The sequence below is a fragment of the Cupressus sempervirens genome, chromosome 1, assembly GCF_028749045.1.
Source record: "Cupressus sempervirens isolate cs-2001-9-10 chromosome 1, ASM2874904v1, whole genome shotgun sequence".
Taxonomy (NCBI): domain Eukaryota; kingdom Viridiplantae; phylum Streptophyta; class Pinopsida; order Cupressales; family Cupressaceae; genus Cupressus; species Cupressus sempervirens.
Window position 1 is genome coordinate 452,100,051 of NC_143118.1, and position 25,180 is coordinate 452,125,230.

The following is a 25,180-nucleotide window of genomic DNA, read 5'->3' on the forward strand; positions in this document are numbered from 1 at the left end:
GCAGAGGTTGTAGTAACTCGACAGGTAGAGTATGTTTGGATTTGTTCTATTGGCAGACTGCACACTCTCTTACATACTACAACACATCCCCTTTAAGTCCTTTCCATGAAAACCTCTCCGAGAGACTTCTATAAGTTTTGAGGAAACCCAAGTGTCCTACCAAGGGTGAGTCATGTACTTCCTTCAAGATATTCTGCTTCAATTTGGATTCTGGCACCAAAAATATCCAATTCTTATAGTAGATAATGTCATCCACCACTTTGTACCGATCATCTTGGGTGTTGGCATCCATTAGCTCGTAGGCAAATGTGTTTTTGGAATATTCTACCAACCAATGTGCCTTCAATCAGTTAAAATCTGGTTTAGTGAGCAAATGGTTGGTTTCCTGGACAAGGCATCCGCAACCACATTGTTCTTTCCTTTCACATATTCAATGTCAAAATCAAAAGCTTGAACCTTGCTTACCCTTTTTTTGCCTCTCATTCAAGTCTCGTTGCTCCAAAAAAATCTCAAACTGTTGTGATCCGTACAGATGACAAACTTGGCACCCATCAAATACTGCCGAAACTTGGTTAGTGCATATACGATGGCCAACATCTCTTTGTCGTAGATGGAATATAGGCGTTCCGTTTGTGTAAGCTTCCTGCTCTCATAAGCTATGGGGTGTCTATTCTGCATTAGTACCGTGCCAATGCCTTCTCCGGATGCGTTGCACTCCAAAATGGATGGTCAAGTGAAATCAAGTAATGCAAGTATGAGACAAGTGCTCATTGCCTCTTTCAGTTTAGCAAAAGTGAGTTGTGCCTTTTCATTCCACTAGAAAGACCCCTTCCTTATGAGATCCGTTAAGGGTGCACTGAGCTAAGAGAATCCTTTAAAGAACCTCTAATAATAACTGCACAATCCAAAAAATCCTTGCAATTCGGAGAGTGATTTTGGGGGAGGCCAATCAAGGATAGCCTGAATCTTCTCCTGATGAATTTGAACTCCATATTCACTAACAACATGCCCCAAGTACAATATTTTTGTCATACTGAATTTACACTTGGATTGCTTAGCGAACAAAGACTGTTCCTCCATGATCCTTAGGACTTCCTCCAGATGCTTTAGGTGCTCCTCCCATGTCCGACTATAAATAAGATCATCAAAAAATACCAATAAGTACTTACGCAATTGTTTGTTGAAAATGTGATTCATGCATAATTGAAATGCAGCAGGTGCATTTGTCAATCCGAATGGCACTAGAAACTCCTAATGCCCATAGTGACAATGAAAAGTCCTCTTTTCTACGCTTCCTCCCTCATGCGGATCTGATGGTATCTAGAATGGAGATCTATTTTCGAAGAATAGACTGTGCCATGTAATTCATCCAGCAATTCATCTATCCTAGGAATGGGATATCTATTCTTTATTGTTTTTTTGTTTAACGCAAGGTAGTCCACACATATGCGCATCATCCTGTCCTTCTTCTTAACCAATACCACCGACTACGCGAAAGGGCTAGAACTGGGATGGATCCATCCTTTCTTTAGTAGTTCCTGGATTGTCTTTTCAATCTCATCTTTGAACTTCTTAGGATGGTGGTACAATGTGGTTATGACCGGTTTGGCTCTATGTTCAAACCCTTGATGCGATGGTATGCTGGCAGAAATGTTTATAAAAACTTTATCGTGGTTGCTCAAAATCTTTTGGAGATTGTCATCCTGGAGAGGTGTCTGTTGCCCTTTTATAGGTTTTGTTGAAACAAAACAATGTATGGCCCAAGCAACGTCATCACGCCAAAAAATTGCCTCCATCTGATGCACAAAAACTTCCTTCGGACCCTCATTTTCCATTTTGCGAAGAGCAGCCTTCTTCCCATCGATAACGAAACTGAAATCCATCCATTTGAAACTTTGGGTGTATTCATCAAGCGTCTTCATCCACCGTATGCTTAGAATAACCTCCATATCATCAAGGTCCATTATGAAAAAAATCCTAGATCACCGTGTGATTCGCCATTGTGATACTTAGCTGAGGAACAAGGTGTGTGCACAGCAGAAGAGTCCCTCCGACAACCTTAACCTGAAATCCTGCATGCGTCTCCGTAGGTAGACCTCTTCGTTTCACCAAAGATGAGTTTATGAAATTTAGAGTGGCTCCGCTATCCAGCATCACCGTAACCCTTTGTCCTTAAAGGGTACCTCGTACACAAAAAACTATGCACCTCAGGCTACCAAAGCTGCAATTCTTTCCCTACAGTTCAAACTAACCATGGTGGTGTCATCGTGATGTTGATTGTCTTCGGCAAGCGTTTCTTCCTATTCATCCTCATCATTGGACACAACCTCGATGTAGTGTATTTTTCCTTTTCTAAGGCATCTCTGGCCAGGCTCCCACAGCCCCTTGCAATTGAAACATAATCTCTTCCTTCAAAGTTCTTGTCTAGTAGCTTCATCCAATGACGGCTTCCTAGGCAGAGGTTTATTATCTTTGTCCCTCAGAAACACCGACGGTTTGGGGTGTGAGTAACATCAAGAGGATGGCGTCGACGATGATGCCATCCATGCCCTCCGATAGGGTGGCAAGATTGAACCCTTTTACCCAACCTTTTAGTGGTTCTATTAGTCCGTCCATAAAGAGCATTATCCGTCTTCTTTCAGAAATGTTCGTGACCTAAACAGAGAGTTTCTGAAATTCCGCAATGTATTGGTCAACCGATCCAACTTGTCTCAGCCATGTGAAATCTTTGAAATTGAGTTCCAAATCTTTCCCATCAAATCACTCTATCAATCTCTAAGTGAATTTCGTACAAGTAATTATTTGATCATGCCCTAGTGTGATGGTGTCGTGATGCCACCATTCATTTGTAACTTCCTCCAAGTGCAGCGCCACAAATTTGATTGCTTCTTCTGGCATAGGATTCAGCTGGAAGTAAGTATCGCCCTTCATTACCCATGCTTGTGCAGATATGGATCTGAATCCATCAAATGGAGACAAATTTACTTTACTCAACTTTCTTTTGAGATCATCGTTAAAGTATCCTCAGTTTCCGCCTCCCGAATATCTCATTTTCAAATCCGCATAATCTTTGTAGAATATATCCTCCTCAAAATTTACATTCTTCTAGTCTTCTCTTAGTTGTTCTTGCATCTCTTCAAAAGTTGGTTGTTTCACTCTGTGTGGTGCCTCCATCCATGGGGGAAAAGATGGTATGGAAGGTTGAAAGCGTGATGGATGAGGGTTTGATTTACCCAACACCAAGTCCATGCTCTGACCATTCTGTTCTTCGGATATTTTATTGTTTGCCAACTTCTTGAGAGTCTCTTCCATGAGTCGCTGAGTATCAGTGATCTGTGTTTGATTCCTGGCAAGTTCTCTAAGTAGTGCCACGAGTTCAGCAGCTGTTGGTTCCGGTTCGGCAGCCATTCTATCAACGGAAGGCATCCTTCTTCTCTTTCGGCTATAAACTCTCATTCACTGTCTACAGGCTAGCAGAATCGAAGCTCTGATACCACTGTAATGTTCCAATTCTGGATAATCACAAACTTTCATTGTATCCTAATCCTGTTCCACTCAAGTGGTCGGATAGTCTGATACGGAAAGGGTAAGTGTCTCTAATGGTCATACACTACCTTTGAAAGGGTCATACAGTACAAATTGGTCGTACAAAAGGTACAGAGGTGGTTGTACAGTATCTATGCTGAGGTCGTACAGTTAGTGGAAGAGGTGAACAGTGGGCATGTATATGTGTCATACGATGGACATGTGCAATGAAGAGTGTGGCCGCATGGGAAGACTTGTAGTCGTACGACAGGCACGAAGTCAATCCGCACAGTGAAGATGGCTACTAACTTGGCCGTACGATATGGTTAGTAGGCCATATGGTGAAGGGGAATAAATCACTATGTTGATTTGAGGGTCGTACGGTAGATGCCGCTAGGAATCATAGATAGGTAGTGAGTCGTACGGAATATGGAATGGATCTACACTTAATGCTAGAACAATGCATTCGCTAATTAATACCAAAACAACTGATTTAATTTGTTACCAGAGATATAAGTATACGCATCTGCAATAAAGATAGTGCTCCAATTTGCCAGATCCAAGCGAAGTATTACATGCAACAACAGAATAGGGTGAGGGTTGAAATTCCCACCAAAACTACACGAGCCAAATAGGGAAGATCTTTCACTTCTGAAATGGCTAATGACAGAAAATCCCGACTGGAATTCGTAGTACAAAGAAATAATCCAAAATGCCTCCTAAAAACTACCTACGAGTCGTGCTTAAATACTGGTCGAGAAAACTTTCCAAGGGTGTACAAAGATAACTGACGACAATACAAACTACGAAAACAAAATAAAAATGGGTTCGAGATACATTAAATCAATTGGCCCATTAACAATAGTTTGATACATAATTTATTTTATAACAGAAATATTACATTTTTCCCTTCAAATGGAAGGGTTTTCCCACGATAAATCATTTTGTCGTTTGTTTATTGTTTATGCTTTGTTATTGTTGTTTATCTAATTTTTAGGTCAGATCTTTAACCTCGTATCAAAGCGGGTCAAATAACAACAAATAAGAGAATGATAAATTTTGTAATCTAGACTCTGCGTAAGTGCTTGGGATCCTTAGACTATATGGATTTTTTGCATTGCTGTCATCTCTGTCAATTATATCTAGAAATGTTGTGTGAGCATAATATTATCTTTGGGAAGATGAGCATTTGTAAATTCAAGATTTCTTTGACAATTGTTAAAAGCTTATGTTATTAGTAGGTGTTAGAAAAAATGGGATCGGAACAAGTATCTTTCCATTCCCATACTACCTATTCAGACCCTATCTAGACAACCTTGGTATCATGGCAAATTTGCAAGGCTTAGAACATCCAAAATGTAGAAAACAAAGCAAAAAAAGACAAAGAAACTCCTTAGTTGAACTTAGCGCAGCTACAAGTATGGCTGGTAAAGACAAAAAGATTAACGATCTTTTGAATGCAGGGAGGGGAAGTTCCTTTCCCATGGAGTCATGAAGCTAACAAATGGAATGTTAGGGGCCTAAATGCCCCTAACAAAAAGTGCTCACTCAAGCGCAATTTAACATTATTTGAATCAGGTATAGTATTAATACAAGGATGGAAACTTAACAAAGATGAAGGAGAAAATTTTAGTAGAAAGCTAGGCTCTTGGAAAATAGAACTAGTTGATTTAGTAGGGGCCTCGGGTGGGATTGGTATTATATGGGACCCAAGAAGGGTAGATTTGACTCCACTTGTATCCAACAATAATTGGATGGGGGGGAGAGTTAAAATTTTCAAAAGCAAAACTCAATTCCTTCTTATTAGTGTGTATGGGCCAACACCAACAACAAATTAGAAAAAGAATTGGAATGAGACTAGAAATTATTTAGAGTTTAATACCAAAAAAATGTTTTCATTCTGGGAGGTTTTAATGCAATTCTAGATTCAGGAGAAAAAGCAGGTGGATCCATGACCATTAACCAGGTTATAGTAGATTTGAAAGCATGGTTTGCAAATGATAACCTTATTGACATTCCAACATCTAACGTGTTCTTTACATGGAATAATAGAGGAGCTAGCTTTTGTAATATAGCAGAAAGATTTTACATATTTATATTTAAAGGAAATTGAAGATCTTTTAATCATCCTTTCAATAAAGTCATTCTCCCTAATGTAGGATCTAATCATTGTCCGGCTGAACTAGAAATAGGTGAATCACAAAAACCATCAAGAAATACATTTAAGTGTGGAAAAATGTGGAAGAAATCCTTAATAATATATATCAATGGTGGTATCAAGAGCAATTTAAAGGATCAACAATATTTTTTCATAGCCAAATTGAAATCATTAAAAGAAAAAAATAAATAAATGGAATAAAGATCAATTTAATAACATATTTAAAGAAAAAAAAGAAATGAAGAAGAAATGAAAAACTTAAATGAAGAAATCATTGAAGTAGGAATGGATAATAAAAAATATATCAAAGAAAAAGAAAGTCTAGCTAAACAGGAAAATATCCTTGCAAAAAAAGAAATATTCTGGAAACAAAAATCAAGAGAAACATGGTTGTTAGAAGGTGATAGAAATACAAAAGAAAATCATAATAGTACTATTAATAGGAGAAATATTAATAGAATAACCAAAATCAAGGATAATTCGGGAAGGGTAATTGAAAACCCAAGTGAGATAGCGGAAACCTTTGTGAATAATTATACAAATATCCTTAATAATTTTGAATCATCAAATTTAATAGCTCAAAATAAGATGTTAGGATCTATTCTGAAAATAATATCTCTAGAAGATGATAAGAACCTAAATAAGAACTTTACCAAAGAAGAAGTTATAGATGCCCTTTTTCAACTTAATCCTGATAAGCCTTCGGGCCTTAATGGCTTTCAAGCCTTTTTCTTTCAAAAACGTTGGAATATTTTTGGTGACGACCTTACGAAGGCTATTAAGGCAACTAGGAATTCTAGATCCCATTTAACTAAAATTAATAATACATTCCTCCCTATAATTCCAAAGAAAACTGAACATGTGGATCCAAGAGATTTTAGGCCCATAGCCTTATGTACTACAATCTACAAAATACTTTCAAAAGCACTAGCCAACAGACTCAAAAAAGTACTAACAATGCTCATATCAAAGGAACAGACAAGTTTTGTTCCTAATAGGTCAATTCTCGATGGTATTACTCATATCCAAGAATTAATTCATTCTATACAAATTAATAAGAAATCTTATATGTTAATGAAGCAATATATCAAAAAAACCTACAATAAAGTGGATTGGAGATCCTTATGTAAAATACTCAAAGCTTTTGGATTCTCTCATCGATGGATCAACATAATATATAACTACATTTCGACACCAAAAATCTATGTTCTCATAAATAGTACCCCTAAAGGTTTTTTTAGCATAAATAGAGGAATAAAACAAGGAGATCCTATATCACCTTTTTTCTTCATTATTATGACATAAGCTTTTGGCAAACCTATAAGAAAGGCTCAAATTGAAAGGAAAATTAAAGGAATCACAATAATTGAGGAGGTCCCTAAAATAACACATTAACAATTTGCAGATGATACAATTCTACCGAGAGAAATCACTTTGGAAGAAGCTCAAAATTTTAAGCAAATAATAAATAGTTATATGGAAGCATCAGGTCAAAAAGTAAATGCTAACAAATCAAAGAATTTCTTTATTAATACCAAAGAGGAAGTGGAGAGAGAAAATTGTAGAATAATAAAATTCAGAAAAGGAACCCTACCATGCAAATACCTTGGTATTCAACTTGAAAAGGCATTCGAGACAGAAAAGCTCGAGATACGATTTTAGGAAAAATGGAAAAAAAAATAGGAAGTTGGAAAGGGCAATGGTTAACAAGCTGGTAGAATGACTATGATCAAAGCAGTACTGGCCATCCCCAAATATCATGTCATATCTTCCCCTACCCAAAGGTGTAAAAAAGAAATTAGACTCTAAACTTAAAAACTTCTTCTGGCAAGGTTTTGGAGATAAAGAAAAAACAAGCTTTGATAAAATGGGAAAAAATATGTAGACCTAAAGAATTTGGAGGCCTAGACATAAAAAATTTGAGTTGGCAAAATGAGGCTCTAAGGGAAAAACTTATTTGGAGAATGTTTAAAGAAAATTATAGTAAATGAGCAAAAAATTTATATCATATTTATTTAAACAAGAATAATCCTTTGTCTTTGTGGAGAACTAAAAATCCTCCAAAAGCTTCAAGAATTTGGAACTTTATGTTGAACTGCCGTCCATTATTAGCTAATAACTTAACTTAGGATACCGGTTTAGGGCAAGATGCTTTATTTGGGGAAGATTCATGGGATGGGCTCCCTTCTCCATATAGTGTAAATCTACCTATAACATCAAAAACACTCATTGAGCTCTGTGGGGTAAGAATGTGAGTGAATATAAGATTAAAATTAACAACAATCAGTATGGAGGATGGCAATGGAAAACCCTAGATGAAACTCCACTTTCATTATAGGAAATGTACATTTTTAATCAATTTTTAAAAAGTAGATAGGCAAAACATAAAAGATAGGAAAGATGAAAAGATAATAAATTCTCAACAGTAGGATAAGATTGACATCCCTCTAAATCTATGTTAGAATCCAGCATGTCTTGCAAAAGCATCTTCAAGAAAGAATTATAACAGCAAATAGGTTTACCAAGATGGATTTTAAAGGATCGTCTAGATGCTCACTTTGAGAAAAAGAATTGGAAACTTTTGAACATTTGCTTTATGATTGTCCCTTTGCTAAGAATTGTTGGTATTGGTTATATAAGAAATTAGATTGGCAAACCACATTCCCTGAGAAACTATTAAATTTTTTTAAAAGTTGTCTGCATGGTTGTTCCAACGTTTATAGTAATTTATTGAAAATATCCCCTTCCATACTCCTATGTGAATTATGGAAAGAAAGGAATAGAAGAATTTTTTATAATGAAACAATGGATCTAACATCCTTTTCTAATAAATTGGAGGCTTGTATTATTGAGGTAGCTAGCAATAATCTCATAAACTCTTATAAAGAAAGGTTCCTTTTCAAACTAGGATGCAAATATGCATAAAAATCGGTTTAAAAAAATTAATCCACCAATGATATACACAAAATCTAACAAGATAGCCAGGAAATAATGTAAATGGGAATCCTCCTGCAAGATGGTCAAAGTTAAATTTTGAAGGGGCCTCTTAGAGGTAATCCAAGACCAGTAGGCTTAGGATGTATTACTTGTTCAGATAATGGATCATACGTTTAGCAGTAATGTCTACTAACTTAGCCAAATTAGAGGCCCTGATAGAAGGCTTAACTCTAAGTAGAGAGATAGGTATTAACAAATTAGTTATTAAAGGAGACTCACAAATTATCCTAAATGTGTTAAGAAAAAAAGAGACCCCAAACTGGATCCTTAATTCTAAACTTGAATATGCCCTAGCCATCGTGGATCACTTTGAAGAAACAATCATAAAACATATTTATAGGGAAGGTAACAGAGAACCAGATAATCTCGCTAACAAAGGAGCACATGGAAAAGAGATTCTAATAAGACAAGCTAATATGACAAGTATAAGTTAGATACATGTTCTTGAAGAGAAATTGGTTTAGGACTTTTACTGTCAAAATAAACATGTTAAATTGACTGATATCATGGAAGTTTAATGTTAACGAGTGATATATTTTCAGTTTTTCAAAACTTTTCCTTACATATTATTTGAATTTAAAATTAAAGTTAATAGGAGATAAGTTTCATTTTTTATTATGAAGCATACTTCTATTCGTTCTAACAACTTGATCGTAGCCAAGTTTAATTTTCAGGTTATATTCACAAGGAATTATCAAAACCAAAGTTATAAATTCGGAAATCAAAAATAGGTGCTAAAATTTGTTAAATTACTCTGAGATATTTATGTAAAGGCTACACCAAGGATACCTATCCATCTCTGATCTTTGGTGCCCAATTGAGATGGTTTTTTAATCTAAACACAATCTAGGGCCTCATGGCCTTTTACCTATCAAAAAAAAATCCTGAATCTTATTCATCAAGGCCTGATCATTTGCAATGGGCAAATTTTTATTTAAATGAGTACCCTGATCTGAGGCCATATTAAGTCATGGACCTTCCTGATGGACATTCTAACATAAGGCCATACCTCCCTATCCAACATTATTTTGTGCCTTCACATTACTAGTTTCAATTGAAATATTCTGTTTGAGGATGCCATCAAAATTATTAACAGCATTTGGAAGACAATGAGACATGCAACATAATGCCTAAGAGAGGGAGACAATTGACAAGGCTGAGCAGAATCCAACGAATTAAGAGGATTATTTGCAAATTCAACTGAAGTAGATGAAATCTGATTAGGATCCTTACATATGTCTCATTAACAGTATTCATATCAATCAATACTGGAAGAGAAATAGAATGAAGCATCCAAAATATAAAAGTCATCCAAGTCATCCATGTAATCAAAGTCAGTAGTCAAAGCATCAAAAGGGTTTAAAGGAAGAATAGGCAAGCTCTGGTTAAGAATAAAAAGGTTATCATCAACGAAATTAACCACTGCATCCCTAGCCAATGATTCCCCTACATTATTATGTTTACTTGCCAAGTTACGGTTTTGAGCAGCAAATTGGTTATCAGAACCCACACCCCTCATGCCCAGGAGGAGGAAAATAGTGATTCCCTCCAAGATTTAATAACACATCTGCACTACCAGTGTTTGTAACACAGGCTTCATTATGGGGTGAAAGATGTTTAAGTTGCTCAGAATCAGCGTCAGGAACATAATGACCATTCTGCAAGAGGATATTTTACATATCTTGCCAGGAGAGATTTAACAAATTCAGACATCTATTAGGCAAACACATAAATAATGCTAACCTCATCACACTGTACAACAAACCATAGCCACGAAAGAAAAGGTGCATTATCCAGAACCATTCTTTGGTGAAGATAAAATCTTCTTGAATTATTACAAAACCACAATTAGAGTTCCATATTCATGGTTAGATTCTATAACTTTCAAAATTAACAGGAAGATTGATCATACCAGATCAGGTAGGCGTGTGCCTATTGCAACAAGTAGACTAGATGCAGCCCGTTGCCAATCAGTATCCAAGTCCTGGGATTGACAGATGAACAAAATTCTTGAACCATAGAAAAAACAAAAATACACTTCAGAAGAATTGAAATAAGGCTAATATTAATTGTTTTGAACAACAAAAATAGAACAAAATTCATGAAAGTCAACATTTCATTAATTAGTGTTGCATTCCTTTGAATGGAGACAGAATGCTCATTCTCTTGCTAAAATCAGATAGGTTTCAATGAAAAGCACAAGACCAGATCAAATCATATTAACTTGTTCATTTTGGATGGATTTCAATGAGAAAAAAGAGACCAATGACCAAATCATAAAAAGAATGGCCTCGCAATTGAGAAAAAGAAGACCGGTGATCAAATCATTAAAAGAATGACCTCACAATGGATGAGCAAAATCCAAGTACCTTTTATACTTTACCAAAGTCAAGAAACAATATAAAGTCAATGTTCCACATAGTAACCAATGTAACTCTGCCTAGAAGTAGAAAGTTCAAATTACATGTCATTGCATTTTTTTTTTATTTTTTGTCGCGACAAAGGTTCTCCAGAATACTGTAAATCTAGAAAAAAGAATTTACACAAATTTGGCTTCTACTCTCAAGTCCGAACAGTTTAAGCTTTGAAACTGTTAGTCTAATGCAATGATACAAATGAGATAACTTTAGCTTGAGCTAGATGGCATAAAAATGCAACGAAACAAAATTAGCTTAAGTTCTAGTATTGAATTACAATTTGTTAGATGTCTATATATTGAGAACTCCATGTTATATGTAGAACATAATCCTCCAATCCATGCAATTGATTATTTATTAAGTATGCTTGTTTAAGATATTAGATAAAACAAGGTCACAGAAGAATAGTAGCCAATAACCTTAGAAACTGTCATCTCTGATGAGGCAACCTTTGCTAATTTTGTCATAAGAGCCATGTCAATTTCTTCCTCATTCATTACACGAACAGTGAATGCCATGATTTGGAAAACACCTGTAATATGACTTCCACCCTGACCAAAACGCTGTAATTTCAAAAACGGTAGTGAACATACTTGGCAGAGTGAATTATAGAAAACATGAAATTACAGAGAGGGAAAAGAAGAAAGTTAGTGAAAGTCACCAACCTTTCTTCCACCACCTCGAAACACTGCAGTACAGCAATCAAGGATGGCTATTGAATTGCTGCAATTGAAGCAATGTTAGTATTATTTCGCGAATGCTTGAATAACTAACATGTCTCTGAACAGCCAATTTGGAACTTACAAGGGGGCATTATCCTGCAAAGCATTCATTGCAGCTTTTCTGACCATTGCAGATTCATCTCCTAGAGCTCCAACGAGCACCTGTATAACCTCTGAATGCAAGAAAGAGACTTATGAGGTTTGTTAACAAACTTGCACTGAAAAAAATGAAAATTAATACACAGAATATCAGTCAATATTTGATATTAGCATCAGAAAGCAGGAAATTCTAGTTGCTAAAATTTCAATCAAAATGCATATCAAATTTATGCAGTACTTGGCTATGTTCAAAGCAAAAAAGACGGAAAAGAGAGATTCCTCTGGAATGTCAAGATCTCATTGCTGTAAAACACAAACTAGTGTGAGCCATTGAACACGTTGATAATATGGCCTCCCATTCAGTTCTTCCAAAATATGCTTGTAAGATGTACAAAAATGTTTAAAACACATAGCCATGGCTTTTTGGGAATGCATAAAAATCCTTGAAATAGAACGCATCAGACAAAAACCATTATTGCCACCCAGTTCTCACTGCCGTATAGATAACGGCTCATGGAAAGTATGGTCCCTCAATTTTATTTTCACTGTAAAAACTGTCCACCGTTTATGTTAAAATTTAAAAACAAAACAAAATTTGATTAAAATCATTACTCTTCATACTTTATAGCAGAGTTCCTAGACTCGCCAGAACTCACAAAAACTAGGCAAGTTCCAGGCCAGTTGTCCTTCGGCAAGGCTTGGGGACCTGAACTTGAACTCAACCGAGTCTGAGGTAAAACTCACCCAGCTTGCTGACTTGCCAATCTCGCTATGACCCAGCGAGTCCCAATGATAGACTTGGCCAGCGATGTCAATGATATTTGCAAAAAAAGAAAACATAAAATTATAAAAGTTTTATGTTTTTTTGTTCTATTTGTTCTTTGCAACCCTAAAAGGGACATCATTTCATTCTATCGGCAAGAAAAGAGAAGAGTGAGTTAAGAAGGAAAACAAGAGATCATAGAAATGCAACCAGCAAGAAGGAAGAACTAAAAATCTTCAATAAATCACATTCAGACAGCATAACACTTGCATTTGAAGCATTAAAATAGTCAATACCAGCAATTGCAAAAAGTTCTCGTCTCAATTCAAGTTTGTTGTAAGAGAAAAGAGTGAAATTTATGGAATTCTTTTGGGTTTTATTTTTGTATTTTCTAAACAACAAGATTCATAATATTTTTGTTAACTTTCCAACTCTTGAAGTTGAATCTTTTTCCTTTCAAATTCAAGTTTCAAACTTCAATGAAAGAACAATCAGCAAGCCCTACATTTGTTTAAGAAGGATTTTTAAATATGTATTTACAACTATTTCTAAAACGAAATCTAGGGTTTCCTGATTGTACCTTCTTTGAATATTGAAGTTTGCCCTTGAATTTGAAAAGAAAAGCATCAAGATTTAGGAAATGGAAAGTTTTAAAAATCCTACATTTTGTGGACAAACACTTTTTTTGTATTAGTTTGGAAAACACAATGCCAAAGTGTTAATTTTTTTTGTAATATTATCTTATTGCAGCAGCCTTGATGTTTTAGAAACCATTTTTTTTTTCCCAATATTTACTCCTACTATTCACCTAAAGGTTGAGGCTTTGACATATGCTGAATATTTCCCTGGTAGGACAAAAAGAAAAGTTAAACGTAACTATTGTTTTCATCTCTCTAATTTTGTTTCTCTCTTCCGTAGATTTACTTGTGTTCCTAATGGTCACTCCTCTTCAATGTTTTCATATTCTCTCTTTGTTCAATATGGAAACTTTCTCTTTCTCTCTTCAGACTGTTTCATTTCTCTCTTTGTTCATTATCGAAACATTCAAAGGTATACTTGTATATATAAATCACTTATGATCTTTGTTTAATTAACACATTCATTATTTTACCATAATATGATATCAAAGCAATTTTTTTGGAAAATAATAATTTCATTATTGAAATTTTCTAATTTATTTTTCGACATAGGTTTTGAATATCTATAATTTCTTCATGAAATTTTTAGACTCGTAGATTTTCAAAACCTTTGCTTGGATATGTTCAATCTATTGGAATTTCATTTTTTTATAACTTGGCGGGTGTATTTTTTTTTTTTTTTTTGGCTTTTTTTTTAAAGCAAAACAGCATCATTAGCTCATTTTTTTTGGTTTGCAACTATTCTTCATTGTTGGGCATCATTTTTTCAAACCCATGCACCTCTTCATCTGCAAATCATGGTTTTTTGACATTATGGTTTGTCTCTAGCACCCGTGTCTGCTTCTATCCCTCCGCAATAAATGCACTCTGCCTGCACTATTTGTGATTTCTCAATTCCTTTTTTTTCTGCAGACGTTTTTGCATTCCGCCCACATTTTGAAGGTCAAAGTTCTAAGTCTACAAAAGAAGAATTGTAGAAGATCAAAGTTGAGATCACAAAGGACTCATTAACAAAAATATGAAATGATTCTTTAATAAGGTCTCCTATCTCAAGACAAGCCCTTATGAACATGCTTACTAATCTTTCTTCTATGGTTATTGTTTCTCTTGCAATTAGTTTTGACAAGGCAATCAACTGAAGACTGTTTGCAAGAAATGGTTTCAGACTTATGGATAGGAACTCTTCTGCTCCTTTGAGGAACTATACTGTTATAAATATAATAACTTTGGTGACAATGTAAAAGTTTGCAGAAGTGGTATGGCAGATTTCTCTAAGCAGAACAAGAAGGTTGGAAAAGAGGACCAAGCAAAGGAAGTCGCTAAGCTTTAAAGGAAGGAGAAAGAAGTTTTAGTGGAATCCTTAATTGTGCAAATAATCTTCATGCACAAAATCAAAAAAACAAAAGGTATATTAATAGTGGTTGTCTAAGCAAATGACTGGAGAAAGAGCAAGTTTCTCACTCTCCAAAGGACTACTAAAGATAAGATATGGTGATAATGCATCTGCAAATGTCAAAGGTAAAGGTACACTTATTTTGGATGATTATCAGACCAAAGTTAAGAATGTTTTATATGTAGAAGGTCTGAAACATAATCTATTAAATGTGAATCAAATGGATGATCAAGAGCACACTTCAGTTTTCAACTCAGATTGTTCTGAAATCAATAAAGAAACAGTAAACATATTGTTCATGCAAGCAGGGCTGCTACCAATCTGTATCTTGATGATATCAAAAGTGAAAATGTTAAATCGGGTAGATGAAGGTTGGCCATGGCATAGGAAGTTGGAAGTGAATTCAGTTATGAAGATCGGTATTAATAATTGATGTCAAAGGAAAGTAGTGAGTCGGGGGGGGGCAGCATTATTTCAAAACAGATTGATTTCGGATGGAGTTACCATCAATGACAAAGGGGAAGATTGTTAAATATTTTGTCATTGATGTCAAAGCTAGCAAGCAATTTTCTTAATTGGTGATAATTATATATTGTGCATCATTGGGTGAATAAATATAAACTGTCAGATGTGGTAATTTAGTGAGGCGATGAATGGCAACTGTAGGTGTTTTTATACTCTGATAATTTCAAATTTTGACTCTTGGCAACTGATTAGTGATTATGGTATTATTCTTGGTTTATGGCATTTATTCCTGGTCTGTGGCATCTAAAGGTGTCCTTATAGTCTGACAACTTCAGAATTTGATTCTTGGCAGCTGCAAGTGTTCTGACAGCAACAGAATATGATATTTGGTGGTTATATTTGAAACTGATTCATTAATTCATTCATCCTTTCATGGGTTTTGAATTCTAAAAAGATTCGATAAATACTTCAGTAACCCTTTCCTTAGTCAGAGATTATTGAGTCACGCATGCACGCCAAGTGCTGAAAATGTTTTCTGTTTTGTATTCCTTCTATTGGCCTGGAATAATGTTTGGTTCCTTTTCAACATGTTGGAGATAAGTGGTAAAGAACTGTTTCAAGGGATGGAGTACAAATTTTCACATAATGATCCAAGTGACTAGAGTATCATGAAAAATGTTAAGAACTCTCTGTGCATTTGAATTTATGTGAAAACTCAAACTGGTGCTTCAGCTGAACAAAGTTGGTGCTTCAAGGAGGGTTGGTGCTCTCTATGAGTTGGTGATCACTTATGTCATCCAGGTCGGTGGCCATTTGTTTAATGAAAGCTTTTTATCTGCTATTCAATGATTTTCTTAATTTGTGGCAATTAAATTTTATCTATGCATTATTTGGTAAAATAATATCAACTGTTGGACATGGTAGTTTCGTGAGGCGATATGGTATTAGTCTTGGTGTATGGCAGCTGTAAGTGTCTATATATTCTGACACTTTCAAGCTTTAATTCTTGGCTGCATATTTTAGTATTAGTGTTGGTGTATGGCGGCTATTCTTGGTGCATGGCAGCTTCAGGTGTCTTTATACTCTGACAGCTTCAGAATTTGATTCTTGGCAGCTGCAGGTGTTCTAATAGCATAAGAATATGATTCTGGACCAATTTATTTGAAATTGATTCATTGATATATTCATCCTATTTTTGGGGCAACGGTTGTGTAATGTTTAGTATTAAAAAGGAGAATCATTTTGAATTCTGATAAGATAATATAAGATAAGATAAATTTATTTATGTCCTACAAGAGGCCACCAAAAGGGTCTAAGGGACTGAATGCATACAACCAAAGAAGCAGCGGACCACAGGACAACCAAACAGTGTCTGGAAAAGAGCAAGCAAGAAGCAGAGGAAACAAAGGAACCAGCCCCAAGGCAAGGGCTGGGGATCCTTCCTTGGCTGAAAGAAATCCAGCACCGAAGGATTCAGGCCAGGGCGGGTAGGAGCCCCAAACCATCGCTGAGAACTGCTGGCGGAGTGTCGTGAACGAGTAGAAACGCTGCGGGGTCTCACAGATCTGGAGTGACCGGTGGTGGAGGCACTGGATGGCCGCTTCACCCCCTTCAGCAATCCCTTCCTTAGTCAAAGATTCTCGAGTTGAGCATGTATGCTAAGTGCTGGAATGTTTTTCATTTTTTCCTATCTTTTTTTGGCACAATTAATGTTTGGCAGTCCTTTCCAGTGTGCTGGAAATAAGTTGCCAAGAGTTGTTTCAGGGGTTAAAGTGCAATTTTTTGTATGGTGATTAGTGTGATTAGGGTATTATGAAAAATATTAAGTTTCAGTGCATTTGAATTTGTGTAAAAACTGAAGTTGGTGCTTTAGTTGAATGAAGTTGGTGCTTCAAGAAGGATTGGTGCTCACTGATGCAATATGAGTTGGTGCCCATTTGTTTGATGAAAGCTATTAACCTGTCTTGGGTGTTTACCCAAAAGGGATTTCCAAGAGAAATTTTGTGTTTTTGTTTTGATATTTTCTCTCTACTCTAGTTCTCTATTTTAAGTGGTTTCGCACATTTAAAAGTTTATAATATGAATCCAGTCCCCTCCCCCCCATATCAGTATTTTATGTATGCTCTTCAATCCAACATGTTTGACCATGACTATAGGGGCATTTGATTTTTGTCATGGTTCCTAGTTTTGGATACCACTTGATGGTTTCTTGTTTCTAACTTCTCTATTAATTGGAGGCGTGCAATAGTGGATTTGAAGGTTCTTTTGTTGGAACTCTTATGATGTCGAACTAAAATCAAAGGGATAAGTGAATTCTTTTATTGCACTGAATTCTTTGGAATAGAATTGAATTGAATTGTGTTTTAATGAGATCCACAAGACCACCGTCCTAAGGGACCAAAACGCCAGTAATTTCTCCAAGTTGTTCCTTTTGTTGTGGATCCGTATTAGGAAGCTAGCTGCCTTGTGCAACCTTGCCTCTTCAAAAAGTTCCTTCATGCTACTCACCTGTAGGCTATCCCTGTACTCACTACAAATATTTTCATATGCAGCACACTCTTTGATAAAGTGTCATTCCATTTCCACTGATCCTTTGCTGTAAAAGTACAGACTCTCACTTCCCACCCTTCTTGAGGGACCTTCCCTCTATCGATTTCGCATCGTAAATGATGAGAGCTAGTCCTTAACTAGGCAATTAAGATTTTAGCTTTTCTTTTAATCACGGATGCTAAATATCCTTTATCCCCGTGTTCCCATGTGTGATTAAATTCTCTGACATAATAGGCTTTTTTCTACCTATCAGATTTGCCCACATGGCAGTTCTGAATTTCTCAAACACTCATTTCTTTATTTCTATATTGGTGTTTGGACACTCCTGAGGGCTAATGTTCCATTTGTTCAACCACTTGCTATTTTGTTTCTTCCACATTTTTTTCCTACGTTCTTGCTCCTCCTCAGCCACCAATTGAGGCCAGCGATGTTTATCCATATTTCCTGCTTTAAGCCTGAATGATACAAGCTTGAGCTTCTTTGGTTTGAGTGTTTTTCACAAAATAGTTTCCCTGTGTATATATGTTGTCTACATGGTTTGCACTTAACAAGTTTGTTGATTTCTACTTGCTTCTTAATTATTTTATCAATATAAGTTTGTTGGTTTAATCACATTGTAATTGGATTGAACCTCTATAACAGTGTTCCACAAGGATGTGTTCCCTAGGTTTTTTCACCTGCTCCCATCCCCACTATGGTACGGGGACATGGGGATGTCATTTTCTCAACCCCCTCTTGTATCCTTTTCTACGAAATTTGAAAACAGTCCCTAAAACAGTTCTGAGAGCAGTCAGGGGCATGGGGGACAATTAAAAGTCCTGGGATGACAAGGTGTCCACAGGCCATCCCGGGGACTTCTGACCATCCCCTATGGCCCAACCCATTTTTGAATAGACAGTTTTAAATAATAACACATTTTTAAGTTTGAAAAAAAGGCTGGCTGGCCCACAAATACCAAAACCTAATCTAAGCATAAAATAACCAAAAAGAAGAAAAAGAAATTCATTTTCAAATTCACAAAGGTGTCTTATGAGCAGCAAGAGGAGTAGCTGGTCAAGGAGTGAACAATAGTTGAAAGAGGAGGTGTCTTATGAGCAGCAAGAGGAGCAGCTGGTCAAGGAGTGAACAACAGTTGAAAGAGGAGGTTAGAGCATCAAATCTACTTGATCTAGACTCTTAGACATACCATCTACTGATTATGGACAGTTATGGATAGCTGTGTTTATTGCTTAGTAGTTTAGTTATAGTATTTACATTTTAATATTTTATGTCATTCATGCTTGAAACCCGAGCCTTTGAGCATTTTTGGCTATGCATGCTATACATTGACAATGAAAGCATTTATATTTTGTTAATTTCAATTTGCTTATTGATTCACATGTGAAATCTCAATTTAAGTCTAATGAAATGTATTAAGCTTCTAAAATGTCCATGGTGAATGCTTTGTCAAACATATGATGTGAATATTTGAAATTTTTCTTTATGACGGCTATGTTTATTGTTTAGTAGTTTAGTTATAGTATTTACATTTTAATATTTTACATCATTCATGCTTGAAACCGGAGCCTTTGAGCATTTTTGGCTATGTATGCCGTATATTGACAATGAAAGCATTTAAATTTTGTTAATTTGCTTATTGATTCACATGTGAAATCTCAATTTAAGTCTAATGATATGTATTAAGCTTCTAAAATCTCCATGGTGAATCATTTGTCAATGTTATGATGTGCATATTTAAAATTTCTAAACTTCCCCTATTTGTTTAAATAGTCGTCCCCTACTGTCCCCTAAAAATTGGCCATCCCCTGCCATCCCTGTCCCCATAACTTCGTGGCACATAGCTATAGAATTAATAATTTTAATGTTTTGTTTACCTTCTTATTCAATATCTTAAATATGTTTTAAAAAAAGAAGTTTTGAAATTGAAATCCATTTGTCATTTAATAAAATTCATGTTTAACACAAATTGTACCTGAAACCCAAACTGCAATCAAGATACTAGTGAAGATCCACGAATTTGATTTAATTTGTAAACCATAACAATAGCATTTTCAGGTCAGTCATCCACTTTAAGACTCCTAAAACTAGGGTTTGAAGATAATTAAACATGTATAGTTTGCCTGAATCTGACAACCAAATCTCTCAATATTAAATGCATCCCAATTGAGTTCTTACAGTATGTAATTCTATCCCATTCATTTGAACTTAGGGTTAACTCGAATTTAACAGTTAATAGACTGAAACGAAAAATATATCAGCTTAGTGCTGAATTGTTTTAATCTACTATAGAATTTCCAGTACTTTTTCTTGTTTTAACGCTTAAACACAATATCACCGTACTCTCTAGGGTCATTAAAAATGCAATCTTCACACTTAATCTGAGTACTAAAACTCTTTGTTCAACCAAGCTTTTAAAGGAATTCTTACAAAACAAAAGTTTATCATATAAATGAATTCAGAGTTAATAGAATTCAACCAAAAAGCATAGCCTTGACGAGAAATAAATCTACCTAGCCATGAATAATTTTCTAAGAAAATTGGAGGCATTTTCCCTCATTCAATACGTCAAATGCAATTGAAGTGTTTTACAGATAAGTGCAAGCACCGTGCTATGTCAGACTCTCAAAACTAGGGCTTTAACTTTAAGGGCGATCAAAATCGAAAAATTGGGATGAAATACGCCTTCTAATTTCACTATATAATCACAATGCTTCCCTGGTGAATTGCTCAGATCCATCAAAACTTTATGGTAGTTATAACATACGAAAAAAATGCATCCATGTCGGTAAAAACGAATAAAAAAAGGGATGAAGATAAAGGACAAAGAAATACCTGTGCGTGAAGGCACATTACCAGAGCTTGACGAAGCCATGGAAGAATGCACAACACGACGTAATTTGAGACGGCAAAATTTAAGGGCAGTTCATCATCTGTTTCTCCTTGTCAAATGGTTTTCTTCCTTGCTCCAAAAAAACGAGCAGACAGATGCAAATGACTTAAAGTAAGCATACAAGGCTGGCAGGTGCTGAGTAATATGCTTACTCGGCAATTTATTAAGTCCTGCAGATTGTGGTAGATGGTGGACGGTTAGGTACTTCAGTTGGGAAAAGTTTTTTGAGAGGCCTTAAGTTCAAGTTAAATTTATGAATTTTATTGAGCAATTCCCGTGGATTTTCTTAAACCCTCCTCTTCGAAATAACTAAAACGTTGACCACTTGGTTCCATTGAATGTTTACAGCAACCTCAATAGTTAAAAGAAAAATTAAAAAATATGTTTTTTTTTTAAATTTTTTTTTAAATAATGTTGCATGATGTAGCTGTGATGATGAAATGTCTATGAATGAATGCATGTTTATTAATGACATCCAGAGCAGTGAAGATATGATATGATATGATAGATTTTAATGACGTCCACGAGGCTAATGTAGTCTATGGGACCCCTTGTGATCAATGCCAACCACCCTTGAATGAATGTTGAACTCAGTAAACAGAAGGAGAACACTTCACCACCCCAGTTCATCCATCTTTTTTGGTCAAAATGATTAATGGCACCGTTTCTATCAGGGCCCTGTTTCAACAAAGATCAAATTTCATTGCATCTAGATCTATGCTTAGATCAGATTTTCTCTAGATCTTTTTAGAGACTTAATGGCAGTGGTTGTGGAATAACTTCAGAGAAAATATCTCAGTTATGCTTGAGCTATAAAGGCAATTTTTTGTATTTTTTGTAACGGTCGACTCTTCTCTGACTTCTCTGATATTGCTCTGCAATTTCATGTGTAAATTCCCTTTGCCTCTTAACTGTATGACATTATGCCTTCTCTCCTCCAGCCATTGATGTAAAGTGCAAGAACTATTTGCCTCTCATTGGTGTATTGTAGAGATCTGCAATCTTGCATGACTGTATCTCTTTTGGCCTATGAATGGTATATAAGTGAATCCTCTCTTTCCTTGTGTCATTCATTTGGGTTTTGTGATCTGCATATGATGGTTGTTAGATTAAAGCAAGTCTGGATGTGTATATCTTTGGTGTCATGATGGTTCAATAATGCATGTATGGGCAAAGATTGGTTTGAACACTCTATTTTGGTACATCACCTCCCTAGGTTAGAGTGGGTAGATTTGCTTTCATGCATTCCTTCTCCCTTTTCCTCTCCAAGAGTAGTTAGGTGCACCCTAATAGTAAAGGAAGTCGGCCTTCTTTGGAGACTCAACCTTACAGTTCAAGTCCCACAATTTGGAGGTTGTTTCCATGTTTCACAAGGTTGTCCTTAGGTAAAAACTTTGGACATTGGTGCAAACCTTTGTGACAACAGGACCCACACAATCACCACCCTAAGGTAGGAGCGGAACTAATCTAGTTGCAAAGTTTTGGTTAACATGTCTCTCTATTGTTGAAGTTCTCTTCACTTGATCCTCCTCGAATAAGTAGTTCAAATCCCTGTTCTGTAACCAGATTTGATGTCAACCACACTAGATAATTTCTGAATTCCTTTCCATTTCTAATTTTTTGGTATGTATCTTAACCAAAAAACCAACAGTCTACTTTATCTTATCCTCTTCAAATAAACTATGCATGTTGTCCGCCCTTAAGATGACATCATAGAGAGATCGGATGTTGTCGTATGTCATGCATTCTAAGAGAAAATGTCATTCTGTCCAAACCTGCAAAATATGCAAATCCTCTACTCTCAAGTCTCTTAGGGCCTCTTCCATATTGTTATTTAGCCAATATTTTAGCAAATAGGATTTATTTTTCTACCGAAAAATTGTTATTTGATGCTATCTACTTTTTTTGAAATTCCTATCTCTAATTTACCTAATCAAAATTTATTTTATTTACAATTTTGTCCTATTTTCTAACATAAAAGATAATTTTTAGTTTATTAGTTTAAAATTTTGAAAGATTGTTTTTTATTTTTTATTTTTAGGAATTTGATATTTGTTAATTTTTATTCAAGTTACAATATTTGTTTTAATTATATTAAATTTTTATGTTTAAAAATAATTAAATTTAAATATATTTAATTTTCAAATTTAAATATAATAAAAATAATTGAAAATATTTTTTATTTATTATCTTAATTGTTTGAAGATATTATCATTGTTAATTTTATTTTTCATGTTTATTTAATTAAAATAAAAGATAATTATTTCTACCCCAAAGTTTTCACTGCTTATCAACGGTACTCCTTAAAGGCTTCCTTAGTATTTCAAGAGGAATTAGACAAGGTGATCCAAGTTTGCCCTTTCTTTTCATCATAATGGTAGAGAATTTGGTAGGACTATCAAGAAAGCCCAATTGGATGATAAAATCATAAGAGTTTCAACAGCAGAAGATGTCTAAGACATTACACGTCAACAATTTGCAAACGGTACTATCCTACCCAGAAGAAGCTTGGAATTACAAACAGATAATTAAGTCATACATGGAAGCCTTGGGACAAATGGTAAATGTTGAAAAGTTAAAAATATTTTTATTAAACATACCTCTCGAACTAGAAGTTGAAATTTGTCAAATGATGGGGTACAAAAAAGGTACATTCCCATGTAAATAATTAGTTATTCAGTTAGATAAAGGCATCAAAGAGAATAAAATTTGGAAACCAATATTGGAAGAAATTGATAGCAAAATGGAAAACTGGAAAGGTGAATGGTTAACAAAGGCTGGTAGGGCAACAAGAACTAAGTCAGTTCTAATGGCTATCATAGCCTATCAAATGTCATGTCTACCACTTTCTAAAGGCAACAAGTAGAAAATAGATGGGAAATTAAGAAATTACTTTTGGAAAGGATTGGATGAGGAAGCTAACATTAATTAAATGGGACAATATTTATAAACTGGAAGAATTTGGAGGACTTGGAATTAAAAATATAAGTTGGCAAAATGAAGCATTAGGTGTGAAACTAGTATGGAGAATGTATCAAGAAAAAGATAGTAAATGGGCTAAATTTTTGTATTACAAATATCGTGATAGTTCTGACCCTTTATCCCTTTTTCAAACTAGAAACCCACCTAAAGGTTCCAAAAATTGGAATTTATGATGAAATATCGACCCCTAATCACGAAATGTTTAACCTAGGATCTAGGCGATGGAAGAGACATGTTATTTTGGGAAGACTCATGGGATGGACTCCCATCTCCAAATAGCTATAATCTTTCCTCAAGCATTAAAAATACTTTAATAAAAACATGGAGGAAAAGTGTTTGTAATTATCAACAACTAGTAAAAGAAAATAATGAAAAAATGTCCAAGATATTAATCTAACAATTCTAGAACAAGTATATGAATAATTTATTAAAAAGAGGGAAGCGAATCATAAAGAGAGGAGAGATAAACTAATCTAGGGGGCCTCAAAATCTACACAATATAACGTTAAAAAAGGATATGAACTCATTATTAGCTCACAAAAATGGGAAAAGGTAGATATGTTGTTGTCCCTTTGTTGGGTCTAGTATGTTTACTTAAAGCAGGTATTTTTTATGGGCAACACTACAAAAAAGAATTCTAAATAGCAGACGGATTCAACAAAAAGGGTATGGCTATGGCTATGCCAAAAACTCAACTGGTCCACAACCTTCCCAAAATACTTTTTGGAACATCTTAAAAGCTAGTTGAAAATAGAAAATCCAAAATATACAATAACTTATGGAAGATTTCACCCTCTATACTCTTATGGGAGATATGGAAAGAAAGAAACAAGAGGATTTTTTCCAATGAAAATTTAACTTTAGCCTCCCTATTAAACAAAGTAGAAGCCAACATTTCAAAAAATTTAAACAATCATCTTAGAATCTCAATTAAAGAAGAAGGCCCCTTCTCCTATTAGGATGTGGATATGCGGAAAAATTGGAATAAACTCATAAACCCACCATTGACATGCATAAAAAAAAACAAAGAAGCAAGAGTAGACTGTAAATGGGAACCTCCCCCTCTTGGATGGACCAAGCTAAATTTTGATGGGGCATCAAAAGGAAACCCTGGTAAAGTAGGGATAGGTTGCATTCTTCAAGCCTCTAACTCATCTTGGATATTTCAAAGGGAAAAATCTATAGGGCATGAATCTAATAACATAGCAGAATTAGATGCATTGATAGAAGGTCTAAACTTAAGTTTACAATTAAATGTTTATATATATATATATATATATATATATATATATATATATATATATATATAACGGGACTCCCAAATAATTTGAAATGAAGCAAGAAAGAGAAATACACCCAACTGGAAACTTTAAACTAGTGAAAGCCTTAATTATTTTAGATAATTTTGAAGAAACTTGTATTCAGTGTATCTATCGTAAAGGAAACAAGGAAGCTGATAAGTTAGCAAACTTGGGAGTTAATGGGGAAAAACTACATCTAAAAATTTATCAATAATCGGATTAAAGTCATATAATTTTATTAGACCTTCCCACTTAGATACAATATCTTCAAACATAGGTT

At 35.0% G+C, this 25,180-nt stretch overlaps 1 protein-coding gene across 5 annotated transcripts in view; it reads right to left on the reverse strand.

Moving 5' to 3' along the window:
* LOC149578256 (ARM repeat superfamily protein) overlaps nt 1–20,787 on the reverse strand; it is a 361,318-nt gene extending 340,531 nt beyond the window's left edge. For all 5 annotated transcript variants that reach the window (XR_016364259.1, XM_089827963.1, XM_089827965.1 and 2 more), the window contains exons 1-5: nt 20,560–20,787; nt 11,902–11,992; nt 11,763–11,820; nt 11,517–11,660; nt 10,593–10,664 (exon numbers count right to left, since the gene is read on the reverse strand). Coding sequence is in view for 4 of the 5 variants with exons in the window: in XM_089827963.1 (XP_089684089.1) it covers nt 10,593–10,664; nt 11,517–11,660; nt 11,763–11,820; nt 11,902–11,992; nt 20,560–20,599 (405 nt within the window). In the remaining variant the exon portion in view is untranslated. The remainder of the gene's footprint in view (nt 1–10,592; nt 10,665–11,516; nt 11,661–11,762; nt 11,821–11,901; nt 11,993–20,559) is intronic.
* Between the last annotated feature and the right edge of the window lie 4,393 nt (nt 20,788–25,180).